The sequence below is a fragment of the Sclerotinia sclerotiorum genome, genomic scaffold (genome assembly GCF_000146945.2).
Source record: "Sclerotinia sclerotiorum 1980 UF-70 scaffold_32 genomic scaffold, whole genome shotgun sequence".
Lineage (NCBI taxonomy): Eukaryota > Fungi > Ascomycota > Leotiomycetes > Helotiales > Sclerotiniaceae > Sclerotinia > Sclerotinia sclerotiorum.
In genome coordinates this window covers 77,209-96,919 of record NW_001820804.1, presented here as the reverse complement: position 1 = coordinate 96,919, position 19,711 = coordinate 77,209, and the positions used below count along the sequence as shown (strand labels likewise).

The 19,711-nt window shown below is 40.5% G+C and overlaps 6 protein-coding genes across 6 annotated transcripts; 2 read left to right on the top strand and 4 right to left on the bottom strand.

The window, feature by feature from the left end:
- Nucleotides 1–1,757: 1,757 nt before the first annotated feature.
- SS1G_14327 (hypothetical protein) lies at nt 1,758–5,290 on the top strand (the record flags this gene model as incomplete). Its single annotated transcript, XM_001584664.1, has 3 exons — nt 1,758–2,630; nt 3,182–3,752; nt 3,840–5,290. The coding sequence occupies 3 exons, from the start codon at nt 1,758–1,760 to the stop codon at nt 5,288–5,290; spliced, it is 2,895 nt and encodes a 964-aa protein (XP_001584714.1).
- A 2,964-nt stretch (nt 5,291–8,254) lies between these two features.
- On the bottom strand, nt 8,255–9,355 carry SS1G_14326 (hypothetical protein; the record flags this gene model as incomplete). Its single annotated transcript, XM_001584663.1, has 4 exons — nt 8,255–8,307; nt 8,439–8,517; nt 8,770–9,236; nt 9,271–9,355. The coding sequence occupies 4 exons, from the start codon at nt 9,353–9,355 to the stop codon at nt 8,255–8,257; spliced, it is 684 nt and encodes a 227-aa protein (XP_001584713.1).
- A 1,007-nt stretch (nt 9,356–10,362) lies between these two features.
- Nucleotides 10,363–10,950, bottom strand: SS1G_14325 (hypothetical protein; the record flags this gene model as incomplete). Its single annotated transcript, XM_001584662.1, has 3 exons — nt 10,363–10,628; nt 10,690–10,850; nt 10,922–10,950. The coding sequence occupies 3 exons, from the start codon at nt 10,948–10,950 to the stop codon at nt 10,363–10,365; spliced, it is 456 nt and encodes a 151-aa protein (XP_001584712.1).
- A 352-nt stretch (nt 10,951–11,302) lies between these two features.
- Nucleotides 11,303–11,530, bottom strand: SS1G_14324 (hypothetical protein; the record flags this gene model as incomplete). Its single annotated transcript, XM_001584661.1, has 1 exon — nt 11,303–11,530. One exon carries the CDS (start codon nt 11,528–11,530, stop codon nt 11,303–11,305), a length of 228 nt encoding a protein of 75 aa, XP_001584711.1.
- Nucleotides 11,531–12,385: 855 nt separating this feature from the next.
- SS1G_14323 (hypothetical protein) lies at nt 12,386–16,230 on the bottom strand (the record flags this gene model as incomplete). The annotated part of the gene is made up of 5 exons (XM_001584660.1): nt 12,386–13,840; nt 13,890–14,940; nt 14,985–15,421; nt 15,696–15,881; nt 15,943–16,230. The coding sequence occupies 5 exons, from the start codon at nt 16,228–16,230 to the stop codon at nt 12,386–12,388; spliced, it is 3,417 nt and encodes a 1,138-aa protein (XP_001584710.1).
- An 821-nt stretch (nt 16,231–17,051) lies between these two features.
- Nucleotides 17,052–18,707, top strand: SS1G_14322 (hypothetical protein; the record flags this gene model as incomplete). The annotated part of the gene is made up of 4 exons (XM_001584659.1): nt 17,052–17,101; nt 17,217–17,935; nt 17,986–18,037; nt 18,299–18,707. 4 exons carry the CDS (start codon nt 17,052–17,054, stop codon nt 18,705–18,707), a joined length of 1,230 nt encoding a protein of 409 aa, XP_001584709.1.
- Nucleotides 18,708–19,711: the final 1,004 nt, after the last annotated feature.

The window sequence follows — 19,711 nt, the reverse complement described above, 5'->3', positions numbered from 1 at the left end:
GACTTACCATCGTTGGGCCAGTATCCAGAAGTCGACATTTGAGATAGCCCAAAAAATAACGAAGGTCGGCCGACAGGTTGTGGATGTTTGGCATATGCTTTATGGATTTTTCAAAACATTTATGACATCAGGAAGGCAAGGAAATGCGAGATGATGGAGAGATGTGGAGGATGATGATTGAGTTTTTGATTTTTTTTTTACGCATGCAGCTACTACCGCTATCGTGCGTGCTGATAGTGAAGCTTGATTGATCGATTGATCATTTTGCACTTTTATTTTGGTATGATGCCCGTGATTCGGTTGCTTGCTTGCCCCGCGCGCATTTAGCTGTTGTGGTGATCGCATGGTGGGGCCAGAATGGGGGATACGTAATTGGAAGGGGACGATTGTTATGAAGTGTATGATATCAGCATGGGAGAATATGCTTTCTTTGCTTGCGGGGCAAGCAAGATCCAACTATTTGCGAAGAGTTGAGAGGATGGTGGTTGAAGAAAAGGAGAAGATCTGATCAGATGAATGCTTGGAGAGGAATGAGTAAATAAAAGATCAAAGCGAGTTAAGGGCAAAATAAATGAGGGGATTGATTGATGATACATATCTATTCACTCTACCTCGCTATATCGTGGGTGGAATAGGAAGTGGAAGTATAGGTATTATGATGAAAATCAATCTCATTAAAATATCAGATGAAAATGAATGAATGAGTGAGTGCTTGTGTGTATTGTGATGTGTTTATAGTATATTGACGTATGTGAAATATATAAAGTGTTACGACGGGCTACACAACTACCAAGGCACGTGATCACAAGTGTTCAGTAGTGATCATTAAGGATCATTAAGGATCACAGTATAGGTGATCACTGGTGATCATGAAGGATCACCAATGATCATAGAAGCATGAAGGACTATATAATCAAGATGGATTTCCTTTGTATAGAGCTTCGTGCTCAAGATCAATCATTTAGTATACTCTACTATTAGTTACGAATTGCATATTATTATTGTCATTACTTTAAGTCCCTGCTTGACGCCTAGTTATAAACCATCTCGAGAGCCTAGAGCACTTCAACGTGATCTAGACGGCAAACCTCGTAACAAATATATTATAAGACCTTATATATGATAAAAAAAGAGAGTCTAGCCCTTTCCAGCAATTGATTGGAAAATGAAAGATCTTTATTTAAAACTTTCAAAATAGAAATAGTTTATATAAAATTAAGCTTACCTTTGAATATAAAAGGATAAGATTAGTTCTGTATTAGAATATAGCCCTATTGTCGTCGATATTACATATTCCCTATCGTGATACGAAACCTGACATAAATGATGCAACGAAATAAAATGTTGATTGTTGGCACGTGCGCGGACAGGCTAACCTACCCATTTGTCATCCATTGCCTCAGATAAGAATTTAATTCCTTCAACTCAACGGAGACGGAGACGGAAGGAGGAACATTATTCTTTTTGTTGTCGCTGTGTGGTTATATGTGACTATATGCTCGGATTGATTGGATTGATTGGATCGTTTCAATGAGGAGAGGAGAGGAGAAGATATTTAGATTTGTTCGTTGGGTTTGGACTTGCGTATGTGAGAAACTTGAAGGCGGGATTGGTAAGGGTCTGTGGTTGGAAATAGCGTTAGGATCGCGATATTGAAACACTCACGGAAAACTCACCTTTTTGGATATACTCTATCGGTATTTGTCCCCACCACGGTTTAACATTTATTCCTCACTCAACTAAGCTTTTAGCTTGAGATGGATACTGAAGGTTTGGAGGGGACGACAATCACGCGTCGCAGAAATGGTAAACGTCCTTCGTGTGAGCCCTGTAGGGTGGGTAAAATGGCCTGTGGGCATGAATCGCCAGTTTGTGGGAGGTGTGTTAAGAGAGGCTTGGAGGAGAGGTGTTGGTATCATCCTGCACCTATGAGTAGGGGAAGAAGTGAAGGGCGTGAAAGAAGTGAGAGGAGTGAGGGGAGTGTTGTGAAACGGAGGAGGATAGGTGAAAAGGTGACAGTTGATGAGGGAGTTCGTGAAGAAATGGAAGATGAAGGAGGAGACGTCGCAGGCCTGGATAGCTTGGCTGATGCGGCGGCTATGAGGGATGGAGACAGAGAAGAAGAGAATGAGGGGAGGTCGGAACATACTAAAACCAATGGAGATGGAAGCCGAAATGCCGACAGCATCACCACTTCACGGCATGATTCTCTAGGCAGAATTTTCACAACTGCAGCGGAGAACCAAAGTACAACTAAAAACACTAAACCCCCATCCATGACAAACATCTACCGTTCTTCTCGCGGCTGTGTATCACCTAGCCCGTATCACCAATCCTATAAATACCCACTTTCTAATTCCCAAGATCAAAATCCGGGAAAAGCGACAATGCAGAATAATTTGAATGGAACCAGTTACCCAAGAAGTCGACGTTACTGGGGTCCTACGAGTTTTGGGGCTGTGTTCAGGGATGGTGATGGTAGAGTTGAAGGAAATGACGGGGAGAGGAATGGAAAGAAAGTGGGAGGAGAAGCCGGAAATGAAAACGGGACTGGGGGAATTGGCGGTTTGTTGGATATTGGGGAGGATGGGAGGAAAAATCCTAGTTCGTGGCCTTTTGGTCAACCGCTGGTGAGTTTTGTAGTTTTTTTCTGTTTTATTTTGATCTTCCGACTATTGGTGTTTTTCCCAACTGAAACAAAGCCCGGGGAGGATATATGATGTGTTTTGGTGTGAAGAAGATAGTCTGAGTAGACCGGAAGAGAGATGTCGACTATGCAGGCAGTTCCTGAACAATGCTTGAGTTTCTACTTTCACCGGCGCTTGATAAATTGGGGATTCTTCCGAGTGAGGGATAAATCATTAAGTGGTGACTGGAAGTAATTTAGCTTATGTTCCTTGGGGAAAAAATCTTCTTATTTTCTCATTAAAAGGATTTCTGGATGCTAGTTTATTAATAACAAAATTGAGGAAATCCACATTATCGCTCTCGAATTGTATAAATACTTACAACCACACTACTCTATGTGTAGCACATATGCATTAGAACACATTTAGGGCCAAGTCTAGGCCTGGCCACCTCAAACCCTTTCATATCTTTTTTATATGTTGTATTCCATTCTACTTTATGTGCCATCCGAGGATTCAAGGTCGACCTAAATCATTTATTAACATCCTCGAAGCTAGGAAGAAACCGACCAACGTCTTATAAAGTTCGATGTGAAATGATCACCAAAGCACTTTGGAACATACCATCCCGCTCGAGCTGCGATGAGCTTCTAAAACGGTATCACGATATCGTTGAATTTTTAGTCATGCCGGAATTCATGATTCAATATTTAATCTCAACCTTGTTCGACACATTTGGTTCTATTCTAGCTGAACCCCGCAGCACAGAGAAATTTATGCCATTCGTCGAAACATTACTGAAAAATGAGGAAACTCCATTACCTCCAGCGCCAGATGATGGTATTGCTTGGCTTAACACATTTAGTGGGCCTAATATTCGGTTCGAAGTCATGGGACTTTTGTTTTGTTTTATAGGAAGATCATATCAGAGTTTGGCGGACGAAAATCCATTATTTAAAAAAGAAGAAAATCATGGAAGGAATAGAAGACAGACTAGTTGGAGAATGAATGAGTGTGCGGATGTGATGGGAAAAATGTGTGATTGTACGGATACAGTCAATGAGATTGTAGTTGCATTTCGGGTGGCTATTTTTGTTTTGGAGAGTGCTGTTGTTGGGGATGAAAGTATGTTGTCCTTTATGCCCGGCTGATTCTTGTGACACCGTTCGTCACTTATGTGAGAGAATACTAACACAGAGTTTCGATACAAAGGTTACGGAAATCTCAATCGTCATCAAAACATGGTAACATCAGCCTACGCATTCGGGCTTCACCGGCTCCCACATCTTCCTCCGCACCTCCTAACAACTGCAGCCGAATATAAACGACGAGTTGTCGCTTCCGTTTACCAGATGGACAAATGTTGCTCAGCTCTCAATGGCACACCACCTGGTATACCTCGTCTCTACTGTCGCCTCCATACACTATCCGATCTCTCAGAAACAGAGCTTTTTCTTCCCCGCGCACAAATGCAACAAGCAATCGCCGAATGTGATGAAAAGGGATGGAACCGAAAAGGCGAAATGTACTGTGGAACTTGGAATAGGAGTATGATGCCAATCTACATGGTCAAAGAAGAGATATTAGAAAGAGCTCTAGCAGTCGATGTACAGGTCAGTAGAGAGCGCATCGATTCGCTTCTTGCTCGAACTGCCTCACTTTCGCAAAACCGACCACATCAATTTTCATTCGATCCAAAATCGACAGGTGTCGTGCTCTTCATACAATTAACTGTTTCTTTGGAAACATTACAAAATAAATTTCTACTACATCGTCTAGCATTAGCAAACCACCTAGAAGGAAATTATAATCAAGGGTTATTGGATACAGCAATGGAGATGCTTGAAAAGGTTATTATGATGTGGGAGAAAAGAGATAAGTTAGTGGGGCTTGAATTTTCTTTTGACTGGGTTGTTACTAGTTTTGGCGTTCCAGCTGCAGGTGTAGTTTGTGTTGAGTTGCTTAAACTCATGAGTGATTCGAATGGATCTCAAAAGAAAAGGGAGAAAGAGAAGACGGGAACGGAGGGAGATGAAAGGAGGGCAAAGGAGAAGGAGAAGACCAGATTTTCCAGAAGTATGGCGATTCAAAAATTAACGTTATTTGCGGCGTTTTTAGATTGGGTGAGGGATACAGACGGGAATTATGCGTTGTTGAAGAGGGTGAGAGGTGTGGTAGGACGGGTGCTGAAATGGGTTCTTGATGGTGGGGAGATGAGTAGAGAAGTTGACAAGGAAAAGGAGAAAGACATAGCCAGACAGGAAGACAATTCCAGGATGGTTAACAGCCAGGGCACAATTGATCCAGCGCGAGTGCAGATGGAGGAACGTACAACTAGGGGCGCAACCGAAAATTCGGGATTAACCGAGCAAGGCACGCGGGACTGGAACATGGAAGCAGCAAACTTCGCACCACAACTTACGCAGGCATCAACAACGATAAATGAAGATTTCACATCAAACATTCAAGGCGGATTAGATTTTAACATGAATACGGTAGGATTGGATCTAAATTTCGATCTAGAAGGGATTGGGATGGAAGAGATGTGGGGACAAGTTGATTGGTTAAATGCGGGGGATTGGATGGCTGGAAGTGGTGGAGTAGGGATGGGGGGTTTAGGTGGTGCTGGGAATGGGGGGGCGGGGTTTGGATTCGGGTGTTAGCGGAGTGGGGTGAGGGAGTGACGGGGTGGTTGATTGAATTTTGTATACGATACGATACGTAGTATCTACTTCAAAATAGGAACTGGATTAGGGTACGGTGATACTCCGGAATGGTTATAGTACGGTGGAGGTATCGATCTTTATTGCTCTGCCACATCTGTGTTTTTACTAATTGGCTATATGGACAACTTATGCGCTACATTACTCTGCTTTTACTACCGAAAAATTCGTCCTCAGACATCCAAAAACATCTGATCTAAACTTTTACCTCAAATATTCACCACCTTTAACATTCGGATAGTATAAAATTCATTACATAACCGTCCTTGCTTGAATCTTCTTCCTACCAACACGATGGCTCCATTTTGCGACGATAGTCATGGGGCAAAGACATTCACTAAGTTTCCGCAACTTCCAGCTGAACTTCGATCTCAAGTGTGATTATTCACTTCCTTTCACTAACGCAGAATACCTGTCTCGATCAAAGATCTTCACCGACTCGAAGGGCTACATATCATGCAGATAAAGAATATCAACTCTTCAGATTTCGCTTTAATACTCCTATACCTGCGCTGATCAGTGTCTGCAAAGAGTTCAGGAGAAAAGCAAGAAACAGTTCAAAAGGTCATGGTCGCGAAACACACCTACTCGTTTTTCCCCGACTCTTACACCACGATTTTACACCAATCCCGTTTTTCGATGGAATTTGTCCCATCGACGAGTATGATTTGCCGAAACAATAAACGCTTTTAGCATCGATAAAGAGCTCAGGAATTAAAAGCATCGCACTAGATGAATCACAGGTGTGATATGCTTAGACCCTCTTGGCGAGCATCCTTAGGGCTGTACTTATGAGTCGAAGGAACCACAGACGTTTCTAATTCCATCCAATCCATCTGTCTCTATTTTATTCCAAATCCTCACATTAGACATAATCCTACACCTAGAAACTCGATTAAAGATACCCCTCCATTCCTGATCGGGACCAAATCAATCGCTACCAGCAATACGCCATCACTTACATACTCTCAAAGTTCTTCGAACATCTCTATTATTTACGAAGATGAGTCCAGGTCAGGCGGTCAATAGGGAAGCGAACAGTATCAATAGGGGTTTTGGACGGGAAAAGCTCATATTCGCTACTATGGTGTATAAATCTGAAATCGACATGGCGACTTTGAAAGATTGGGTAGAGATGAGGGTTCAATTGATTGCGGATTATATTACCCCTCATTTTAGGCGTTTTTTGACGGCGATGATTCGTTCGTTGTTTCTGTATTTATGTGGTGATCTATCCTTCTGACTTTTATTATTGGAGTAATTAATTAATTGCCTGGCTTGTGTATTTGTGTAGGTTACGGGATTGTGGAGTGGAGTTTTGTGTTTATGGATCGTTGAGATTCATGCTGTATGGGATGGGATGGGATGGGATGGGATGGGATGGAAAGGTGGATGGATTATGGATTGGGTAGTATTGGGTGTGTATCTAGGTGCATCTATTTCTATACTTTTACTCGACTTTAGATTCGACAGTCGATGATCGATGATCTTTCGAGTCGGGATACTCCAATTATTACTCTTCAGCTCCAGAGTCCAAACATAGTCTAAGAAACCGAGAGGTTGGCTTTATCAGATGGCAATCTTTCATTCATCATTTATTCTCTTGCAGAACCCTCGAGAAGTCGATTTTTTAACCATAAGCCTTGATAGTTTGGTATATGATTTCATTTTTTTTGGAGATCTTTCTTTCTTTGGATGTAGATGACTAGCTTGTTTAGATAATTATATGTTACGAGGGTAGCCGTCTAGATCACGTGGAAGTGCTCTAGGCTCTCGAGATGGTTTATAACTAGGCGTCAAGCAGGGACTTAAAGTAATGACAATAATAATATGCAATTCGTAACTAATAGTAGAGCATACTAAATGATTGATCTTGAGCACGAAGCTCTATACAAAAGAAATCCATCTTGATTATATAGTCCTTCGTGCCTATGGTTAACTAGGAATCATCGTTCCTGGTTGTTCCTAGGAACGTTCGTTCCTCACCGTTCCATCACATGTTTTATGGTCATGTGACATACTAATCGTTTTGGGCGTAACAAATACTGGGTAAAGTATCTTGTATTAGAAAATACTAAGCTAAGGAGAAAAGAAGAAGGAAAACAAGAGTAGCGATTGATTGATTGATTGATTGATTGTGTTTATCGTCATAGGCCGTAGGCCGCGCGTGCCTTGGCACGTGACAACCTTAGCCATCTATTCCAGTTTTGGACAAATGACGCTCAGAGGAGAAGCCTCTGAGTAGTTTACTAGCTAGCTAGGGAGAGTATTTATATAAAATTTAAAGGGGCTAGGGCAGGGTTTACATGATTGCCTTCGCAGGGGGGGTTTGGGCCGGTAGGCCTTTTGGTGTTGTAATTGTGGTCATCCTCGTGCACTAGATCACTACCTCTTGATCTCTCTCCCTGTCTCCTTGTACTTGTTTTGGTTGTTCGTATGCATACTTTTTTTTTTAAAAAAATGAAAGAAGAGGGAAAGATGAAAGAGAGGAAAAAAAGAGGAAGGAAAAGCACCCTTAGAGACCTGTTAACTCCGTTTGAATCTAATGAAGGAAAGTTTATTATTTTTTTTTTATATTTTTTTTATATTGCACCTGTATGCCACGGGCAGATTTTTGTGTAGAATTTGGTGTATTCTAGCCATTCGGCTAATTTGGCTATACTGGTGGGATTGCTTAAAAGCCAGGGGATAGCTTCGGAGGGGGGGCTCTTTGTAAGCGCTTTGAAGGCTTTTCCTTTTTTGCAAAAGAAAAAGTGTAATAAAGTTTTCTTTTTATTGTATAAATAATAGATATAGATTATAATGTGATTGAAGTGTTTATGATATATTGCGAAGTTGCTATATTGTGATCTGATAGCGAGAATATGATGGAATATAGTTCTCTTTAGAGAAAGGGTGTCTATATTAGAAGTGTAATTGAGTTGGAGATCTTTGTAGTATTATAACCTGATTGTATTCTATAATTGTTTGTTTGCTTTGTTGGTTTTTGTTCTGATTATTCTTTTTAGGGATGCTAGTGTATAGATCGGATTGGAGGGAAAGAGGAGTTTTGTTTCTTCCTTAACGGCTTTGTCAGCTATTTTGTTACCAGGGATATCCAGGTGCCCTGGGACCCATCGGATGCGGATTTTCCCGAGGGAGATGTGTGGGAGCCTTGGTCTAACAACCTAAACTTATATAAGCTTCAGAAAGTCTTCAAAGACTCTCTGTAAGGAACCATTGAAGTGGGATCCTAATCGGAGAGCAACCTTGTAATTATCTAAGAAGATCCAGAGATCTATAGCCAGTTTGGTTGATACTAATGTGAGGGCTTTTGCTGCCCCTGCTACTACAATTATAATTTCTGTATCGAACACTTCTATATTTATATCTAATGAGAAAAAATGGTATATTATCTAAATATCGAATTGTGAGATTACAAATCCGCCTCCAATTGCGTCATCCTTGCTTTCACTTTTTGAGCCATCCGAGAAGATTTGTATATCGCTTCTTGGGATCTTGGCATGGAAGACTTTGAAGTCTTCGGCTGCTTGTGCCTTCGTTCTGCCCATCGGACCATTGATACAGGCCTCGACCTCTACCCTCGACTCTCTGATTTCCCAGGGTGGGAAGGCCAAGGGGTTTATGTGTTCAGTCTCCGGTAATGCTGTGATGAGCCTTGTGAATCTTGTGTCTGGGATGCGATTCTGTTCTTTGGCTTTGATTATGTTCTCTGCTCTGATTCTGAGAGGATGGTAGGGGTTTAGTCTGGTGGTTCGTGCCGTGTATAATTGTGAAATCAGGTTTAGCTCGATCTCGGATGGTCTGAGTTTGGCTTCCTCGTAGAGTACTGCTGTATTTGTAGTTTTGTATATTGGGAGGATTACCCTTGTATAAGTGATTGTTGCTTTGTTGAGTAAGCTTAGATGACTATTCACTACATTTGAGATCGAGATCGGGTTGTTTAGGGCATTCTTCTTTGTTTTGGTTCGGCTTGGCCACTATGTTTCCGAGGCGAAATAGCATTGTTTGAGTATGCAGGCTTTAGCCACTTTTCTGGTGAGATATGGGGGTATCCCTCGATGTGTATTATTGAGGGATCTCAATGCATTAGCTCCCTTAAGAGCTTTGACTACGAGGATCTGGACATGTAATTTGAAGCATAGTTTCCTATCGAAGTAGACTCCGAGCCATCTGAGTGGGCTAGGTTTGACCTTTATATTCATAGATCCAATATATATTGCAAAGATATCTATTAATGTTCGATGTCCTTTATAGAAGTATATAAACTCAGATTTCTTGGGGTCAAAAGTGATACCTTCGGTTTTTCCTTATTCGAGAGTTTCTTGTATATCCATTTTTAGAGAATCGCAGTTTGTCTGTAATGAATCTGATGTCGCTAGTATCGCAATATCGTTTGTATATCCGAATCTGCTCTATGGTTTGCTTATTCAAAAGAAAGGCATAATATAGAGCATAAACAGAATTGGGGAGATCAGTGAATCTTGAGGAAAACTGCATTCTAGCTTTGTTTCCGGGCCAATCTTGTTGTCTAGTCGGATCTTGATGGATCGATTAGTAGCGAAGGACTGAACCTATCTAACCAAGTTGTTTGGCCATCCTTGTTCCCGAAGGTGATTCATTAATCTTCCTGGTAATACTGTATCAAAAGCACCTTTTACATTCATTATAAACAGAATAATCTTTAACCCTTATTTTAGGGATGCCTCAATGTTATATATAACACAAGTGGTGAGGTCTACTGAGGATCGCAAGGGTAGAGCTCCGAACTGTTGGTTCGCTAGAACTTGGTAGTTTAAAGCAAGCTATAATACCTTCTTCGCAATGAATCTTTCGAGGCCTTTGTCTAGGATCGAGAGCAAGGCAATTGATCGATATGATCTTGGGTTAGTATAATCTGGCTTGTTGGGTTTAAGGATGATTACGATGGTAGCTAATCGGAAGCATTTTGAGTGGTGTCCCAAGTGTAGACAGCCTTTGAAAAAGGATAGGGTTACTTCTTTTATTTGTGATTATACGATTTGTAGGATTTTTGTTGGGATTTCGTTTGTGTCAGGTGCTGTGTTCCCTGATTTTAAAATAGTTAGCTCTATATCTTGTATAGCTATATCAGGGAAGGTGATAGATCTGCTTGAGGCTGTAGGGGTATCGAACGGGATGTCATCAATCTCAGCTAGGTTTGTCAGTAGGTAGTTGGCGAAGGTTTTCCTTTTCTCTTCGATAGTGTTTGCAATGATTTGTTTTGATGGATCTGTTAGAGGTAGGGTTCGATATATGCCTATAGATTGATGCTATTTAATTATTCGATATATATCGTTTATATCCTTTACTTTATCTACTTTCATAATATAGAAGATGTGTTTTGCTTTCCGGACTGTCTTTCGGAGAGAGCATTTGGATATAGGAGTCTTGGTGGTCCTGTGATCGTGAGCGGCTTTCGTACAGTCCTCGTTCCACCAGGGTTGTTGAAGGAGGCTTTTTGTAGATCTCTTTGCAACGCCTATATAGGCAACAAGAGTAGCGATTGATTGATTGATTGATTGTGTTTATCGTCATAGGCCGTAGGCCCACGCGCCTTGGCGCGTGATAACCTTAGCCATCTATTCCAGTTTTGGACAAATGACGCTCAGAGGAGAAGCCTCTGAGTGGTTTACTAGCTAGCTAGGGGGAGTATTTATATACAATTTAAAGGGGGCTAGGGCAGGGTTTACATGATTGCCTTCGCAGGGGGGGTTTGAGCCGGTAGGCCTTTTGGGGTTGTAATTGTGGTCATCCTCGTCCACTAGATCACTGGCTCTTGATCTCTCTCCCTTCCCCTCATACTATTAAAACATTGTACTCGAAAACCCTTCATCCCTGATCCCCTTCCCGATACCATCAATCCAATTACTCCTTATATACCAGAACGTACTGTAATCGCCCACCGTCAGGATTGCCTCGTCCTCATTCTGATCATCCTGCCAATAGAAAGCTTATGAAGGAGCACCAATCCTCATATAGCGTAACTATAGCATGCACAGGTAGTGGCTTGTACGGGTGTCCCGATTCCGTAAGTAGCATACCTCCGCTGAATGAGAGCAGAGTAAGTTTCGTCATCAGCTCAGGTCCTTCAACAGTACTCCTCCGGTGTTCCCGTATGGAAGGTATATAAATTGTTGTCGTTTCAGTCGTGTCGATCATGGGAGGTATACAGTATATAACATATACGTGTCAAAGATGTCGAGTTGTACTATATGTTCCAGAGGAGTCTCACTTTTAAGAAGTGAGATGATTTCGTGGCGTATTGTCGTAGATGATGGTGTTGTCCTCTGTTTCGTAATAAAGGTAGTGTTGTAGAGAGCGCATTTCGATAATGCAACTGTCAAAAAACCGCAAACGGGTAAAAACGTCGTGATCGGGCGCCTCTTCCTCTTCCAATTACCACGACTCCATCAAATAACTCAAACTTAGCTCTGCAGACTCTCATAAGAGAGCTGGAGGTTCGTAGGATGCACCGCGTACAGGTGTTGAGTCTTCGCATCCCAACAAGAGTAGCGAGTTTTCCTGTGATTAAATACAAACGGGGCATGCCACGTGACCCGGAGGTGTGAGGCGTCACAAATATAAATATAGATTTTTAATTGAATGTATTTATTTTAAAATATTAATTTTGATTTTTATAAACATAATAAATTGTTTATTTTGATTATGAATTTTGAAAATGGCTGATAGGAGTTGGCACGGACTGTATAACACGACAAAATATAAAACAAATCAAATGATTTAAATTTTTCATTACTACTTATTAAAACAATCAAATAACCACGATTTTCTTTTTCATAATCCTATGATACAATACATACGATATCGCATTTTCAAATCATTCTCATTCCCATTCATTCAAGATATTACTAAAAACACCCCTACTTGCCATCAAGAAGCACATCAACCACCCAAAATAAAACCCAATTGTTTTTTTTTTGCCAACCCATTTTCCATACACACCATCCATCCATAACTCTCGCGAAGAAAAAAAAAGAAAATCCTTAAAACCTCCTATCCAGTCTCCGTTTCAACATCCGGTTGCCTACCACTCAAACTCGTCTTATTCTTAATTTTTCTCGCCGCGAATTTCACCTCATCCTTTGCAAAGGCCAAATTTCTCATCGGCTTCCATTGCATCAAACCCCTTTGTTTCCTATGCAGACCCTTTGAACTCTCCTTATAGTTCTGATATTGTTTTACCGGATTATTCGAATGATTTGATCCATTATTTCCATCCTGCTCTGCAGTTTGGTTTGTGGATGCAGTCGTCGCATCATTCAAACCAAGATCGGATTCTGCATCTGAATCTTCAGAGTCTGAAGATGCAGTACTGGTTTTCTCGCTCATATCTTCATTGAGATTTGCTTCAACACATCCACTGGGTCCTCGTGGTTTACGTACCATACTAGCCTCATAATCAGCATCCTGATACTTTTGTCCGTAACCACTCTTATCTACGTACTGCGCAGGATCCTGACCAAAAGCTCCACTCCAGTCGTTACCATCTTGATCCAACCATTTTTTCTTTTCCTCTTCATTAGCTTGACTGAGAACATCTCTTCCTTGCGTTAAAGACTGATCATGAAGTTGTTGAACAGCTGGTGGAATTTCTTTCTTCACAATTCTATCACGCACACCTTCCGAATGACATGCTTCCCATGTTTCTTGGGTTTCTCGAGAATCGTTGTCAGTTACAAACTTTTCGTGATCTTCATCCATACCAGCTTTGAATCTTCCTGAAAACTTAAGTCGTCCAACTTCTTCAATATTAATATCTGGAATATCGCGGAAATTCTCTTCGGTGATGTAGTTTTCGGTAAGTCTCATACCGTTATTAGTTCTCCAGATAGGGATACTGATCTCTTCCTCTTTATTATCTTCTAATTTGTGAAGCCAAATTACTGCATAAGCATCTGCTCCACGTTTGCCCGTGACGTGCAATTCGAAAACGATTGGTGAACGGTAACGATACTTGACAGGAAGACGAACCCTATTTTTCCCCTCTTTCTTGGCAAGATCCCAAAATATACCGTCGCCTTCTTCCAACTTTCGGCATTGGGTACGATTGATTTTCCCAACACTTCCACCGGTTCGAAGCTTCAATTTTGAGTTTTCAGTATAACCAGTAGCGATGATTTTATCCGATGTGAATTCAAAAGTTCCTACATCCCAACCGAGTTGTTGTGGTGGTAACCTTGTTTCGACACTTCGGAAGAGAACAGAGATTCTGATTCGGCCAAAACCAATTCCACCATCAAGAGGATACCATCTTGTAACTTGAGAACTTGTTTGTAGGAGATCTGATAATTTCAAAGGAACAACTCCAAGGATTGGATCATGTTGTCTCATACGTTGATCTCTAACTGTAACGGTAATGATCGCTGATCTCCAATCACGGATGAAGCGTTCAGTGCCTGCATTGAAAATAGGCTTTGAACTGACAACCTTCGATCGTGTCCTATATACCTGAAATGGAGTTAGTATAGACAAATATGTATGGTAAAATGATGCATACCAATTCATCGTTGTACAAGATAGTACAATAACTACTTGGTAATTTTTTATGTTCCTCTTCCTTGTTCTCCCCATATTCCACTGCTGGTTCATATTCTCTACCCTTTCGTTTACCATCACTACCTTTGATATTTTGTAATTCAAGATTAACAATTTGGTGAACTATAACACTGCAAATGCCACTTGGCCACAATGGATCGGGAGGAGTATGAACCACAGCAACTTCTTCAGGGGTATCAAGACTTCCTTTAGCGTCTTGTAATTCTTCTTTGTCTTGTAATTCCTTGGGTAGATTAATATCCTTTCCGTGACTTCTCATTGCCGGTCTGAATTGAGGTTTACCAAAGTATCCAACTTCCCAATGAAGTTCACCAGGCATAGAACTATCGGAGTCCATGCCGCGAAGTTTAGAAACTTGTGGATACATTTTTCCTGGATGTTGAATCATTTTTTGCATTGAAAGTTCAACCTTACCAACAACATCATCCGAAGTTGATCGGTCGGAGTCCCAAAGTTCCATCGAAAGCTGTTCATCTGCTTTTATGAGATCAGGAGTGACAAGCAAAGCACAAGTTTCTTCCCAGACCGGATTGAGATCATCCTGGATAACTCGGGTGCAATACATTGGTTTGCCGTACTTAGAGAAGCTGACAGTGATATAAGGATCACTCCCACCACCATCACTTCCACGACGGTCTTGTTTGCTTAGGCCAGAAGCTCTATGTATACGGATCCACAGAATACCGAGTGCTTCAACATCCTTTTGAATATCATCACCCTTTAACAATTTAGACATATCTAAAGTCATAGATTTTGGAGCGACGTATTCGTTTGCGGCGGCACCAATAGCGTAATTGACGAAATTGGAGATGAGAGGAAGGTTCAGGATATTGATACCAGTTTCAAGCATTGGTGTACATCCAGCTTGAATTTTTGGGAGTCCCATAAATGTGAACGTTAGAGCTTTCAAGAATGGAGGTTCGGGAGAAAGTTGTAGGCGTAATCGAACAGTGCCGACGAGGCCTTGAAGTTCAACAAAGATCGGGAGAGGGCTATATGAATTAGCGCTACCACAAGATAGATGGAAATAACTTACATCCCGAAAAGTCCTTTCATACCAAGATAAAATACCAAATGCATATGCATGTTCTTTGACTTTTCAGAAGCTCCAGCCCCTGAAGGTTGAGCATGATAGGCAAATGAGCATTCCAAATTGTAATAATCTCCACCCTCCTCATCTGCAGCCAGTTTTTGAGGATCTTTATTCTTCTCATTCTGTCGATGAATATCATCCTTTATTTCCTGAACATGACCGTCCGGGAGGGCACGTAAACTTAAGATCCGAAAAGGATTTGTTCCTTGATTAATTTCCGCCACTCGAACATTCTCGATAACACTAGGTACTGAAGCTTGCATAACATCCTCAAGAGTATCTGCAACAGAGATAAATAAATCGGGATCAATAAGTCCCCACATGACCCCCATAAGGCTATTTATCCATTCGACGGATTCAGGAATTAGATTTGCAGTTGCCTAAAAATGTTAGCTCTGGGTTTAAATCGTAAATTAGAATTTGCTAACCATTTGGCCTCTTTGCCTTTCACTCTCCCACTCATTAGCTCTACCAGATTTGATCAACTCCTTCATCCAAAGAAATACGCCTGATGCAACACATGCGCCCAGCGGAATGAGGCCATATAGAGCACCACCAAAAAATCTCCCCAAGACCACGATAGCCAAGAATATTCCCGCAACAAGTGCCGTTGTTCGATTCTCGAGAGATTTGTACATTGGGTTCATAACTGACCGAGGGTGTAGGATGAAATAAAATGTTTGTCTTTTCTCCATGAATTGGTACATCGGAGGTACTTCCAGGTTCGACTGGTTCAGGTGGTGCGGTAGTATCTTGATTTTCTCTGTATCCCTCCCCAGATTGAGTTGCTTCTGTCTTTCTCGTTGTCGGCTTATTGAGATTCGCATTTGGCACGGAAAGCTGTTTTCATAAATGTCAGCGAAACTGTAGAGATGAGGAAGCACTCGCAGAACTAATATACCTGTGGGTCATCCACCGCCTTCATGAAATCTGCATTGACATCCTCAATTTCCACATCCTTTCCAGTTGTTGGATCCGTCACGACTTTCCTTGTTCCGTCAATGCCACTTGGTTGTCCTTGGTTTTGATCTTTCGGTTGAGCTTGCGTGCGTGATTCCAGTTGGGCATTAATCTTTGCATCCCTATCTCTCTTCTCGGAATCTAGACTTTCCACAAATCGTTGAATATTTGGAATTGGATTGGCCCCGGAGTAATGACCTCCAGGGACTTTCTTTGATTCGCTCGACATCTTTAGAGGTGAAGAAGTATTTGATTTGAAGTCGAATGGAAAGGTGGCGGGGTGGGAAGAGGAAGGTAGATGCGGGCGGATTCTTGGTCAAGCAAAACAGCAAACAAATCAAAGTAAAGTATAGTTTTGATATGAAATAGAATTGAAGGTATCGACCTATTCTCAAGATAGGTCACATACAGTGTTGAAAGTATTTTGGTGATGTTGAATTTTTAAAAGAAAATTGACTGGGTATCATAAACATGAAGAAGGAAATAAAGAAAACATTGAAGGTATTTTACATTTACCTAGCTAGCTAGCTATCATGAAATAATTGCTGGTATTTGAAATTATAAGTCCTACGAGGATAACAAGGAAAAATGGTGATGTCATATCGTGTGGCTTTACTGGAGACATTTGCCAAGCATCAGCCACGCAATCACAAAGCGGGAGTGGCTTGATGAATGGGAAAAAGATAAAAGGTAAAAGGGCATGTGAAGATGAATTCTTGATTTATCTTGATCTAGAACGATTCCACAAGAAATAATCAACATCTTATTGGATGATATCTGATGGTTAGTATGGAGGCTCATCAATGCGACGATGAGCTCAAAATTCTTTCATCGGGGAGAGGTCTCCGATCTAATATTCTCCACTGTAGCTTTTTACCCCTTTCAGATGGGTGGTCTGTGCAGGTTTTTGACGGGTCGGGATTAAAGCCTTACGTAGTACCAAGGGAACTGGTGGAATAGATGGGATAACTTCAAACCTCTAATATTTCTGATCATTCATTGGTCTCCATAATTCAAATGAATTTTTGACCAATCAGATCTGATATAAATATGGAGATGGTAGACATTCAAACACCATGTCCAATTGACCCCGCTGTTATGTATGTTCTCCTACATCAAGAACAGACGAAAAGACAGTAAAACAAGAAAACAAGAAATTCCGTCTTCATCCTTCATTCTTTACTGATCGCTAAATCCATTTAAACCCAACATTAGTCGAATTATGGGACACACTCAATTCATCAACTGTCGAAAATGTATCCACGGTGACCTACTCAACTCTCCCCTCACCATCGACGACAATGGCATGATAATCCCCAACGAGGAGTGTAGTCCCAATGCCCAAGTGACAGATCTCGAGAACCATATCATCGCTCCTGGTTTCATCGACTTACAAATAAACGGTGCCTTGGGCTTTCATTTCACAGAATATGTCAGTCCTATCCATTACCAAGACGGTGTACGGAAATTGTCGCATTATCTTCCAAGCACAGGAGTAACTGCTTTTTACCCCACAGTACCTACCGTTGAACCTGACGTCTTCCACAATGTCCTACCGTTTTTAAGACCGTTTGATTCAGCCAATGGTGCGAGTGTTTTAGGTGCGCATGTCGAAGGACCGTTCCTGGCTCCCAGTAAGAAAGGTGCTCATAACGCGAAGAATTTACATATTCCCGAGTCATCATCGCTTGAAAGTGTCTATGGTGAACACAATCTCAACACTGCCATTAAGCTTGTGACTATGGCCCCAGAACTACCTGGCGCATCGAAATTTATCTCGTTATTGACACATCTCTATGGTATCAAGGTGAGTATGGGACACAGTGCAGCTAGTTACGATGAGGGACTCGCGGGTATAAGGGCTGGTGCAAAGCTTTTGACGCATACATTTAATGCTATGAATCCTTTGCATCATAGAGAACCTGGCTTGGCTGGTAAGTTGGCATAATTGTATGTGTGGAAATTGACCACTAAACATTCATAGGTATTATATCAAGTGGGACTGTATATTTCTCATTGATCGCCGATGCTATTCAGTAGGTACAATATTTGACTCTGATGGATGTAAAAGTGTGCTTCACATATGTGATAACTTCCATATTAAGATCTGTCTCTTTCCAAACGACTCAATTGTGTTAAATTCCCATTCCCATCTCGTGGTAATAATTACAAGATGTAAAGCTAGACTTTCCACTCCTAGGCCTTTACACATCTTCCATTCTTGTTTCCCTTTCTTTATTATTACAATTATTTCTTACTTTTCTTCTATCACCCCATTTCCAACTAACAACCAAAAGTCTCCACCCATCAATCATCTCCCTCGCCTACCACGCCCGTCCCAACAAAGCCATCCTAATAACCGATTCCATCGAGCTCTCCGGACTCCCCGACGGTACCTACCCAGGGCATCCCCAAATCCCAAAACCCCAACTCAAAACCGGAAATAAAGTTACCATTGCCGGAACGGAAACCCTAGTAGGCACTTGTATCTCGCTAGATGAATGTGCGAGGAATCTTACAGAATGGGCACAAATACCTATTCAGAAGGCCGTAATGACTGTTACGGAAAATGTGGCCGATGCAATGGATTTGTCGTCTAGAGGGAAGCTGGAAGTTGGTAGGAGGGGTGATTTTGTGGTTATGAATGAAATGGGAGAGTTGAGGGAGACTTGGATTTTGGGGAAGAAGGTGTGGAGTATGAATTGAATTTTTGTAGATATATCTCGACTACTAGATATACTTACTTGGGGGGAGAAATTTACAAGGTTTTTGTATCGAGTAGTTTGCTTCTAGTCGGTTGTTTTGAAAAATCTCGCCAACTTGGTATTTGAATCAATATTTCCTCTCCTTTTTGACACATGTCTTCTTCTTCTAGGTACTATGTCACTTCTAGTTATAATATATTATATAGACAAATAAAAAGTAAATACTAAGATATTCAGTCTATACACCCAACAGCAAGTCTCATACTTTACTCTCTGGCCACTTTTTATTTTGGGACATCTATTTATATCAAAAACTAATAATTATTTATTAATTTTTTATAACGAATGAATTTGATGATTAAAATCTTTAAATCTCTAAAAAAATTACTATTTTTGTTGAAATTAAGGTCATTATGGGCCTAGAATTGAGGTCATATGACCATTATGGTGCACGGACCATAATTGGGAATATCTTCAATTCTACCATTACTGTAACTTAGATCCTTAGTTTAACCTACATCTAATAATACTACTACTTCCAAACAACTCAGTTTGAACAATTTTCAAATATTCTGTAATTATTTTTGTTCAGATTTATAAAAATGGATTTCGAAACTTTTGATTTATATTTATATAAAAATTTATTAATATTTTAATTTTTTTTAATACAAGTATTAAAAATCTAAATTAAAAACACTCTTTTATTAATATATATTTTTAATTTATATATTATTTAAAAGATATAAATAAGATTTTATTTATAATATTTATATTTTCAAAAAAAAAATTTATTTTATATAATTATTTAATAGTTCAAGTTTATATTTATTTAATCAACTTATTATAAGTTTATTAATAGACGATGATTAAGGTTTTTAATACATAAAAGTGATCTGAAAGCAGGAGTGTCGAAAACTACAATTAATGACTCATATTAAAAAGAACAAACATAAATTTTTACAGCAATTCTATCACGAATTCCAATAGTATGCGGTAAATAAATTG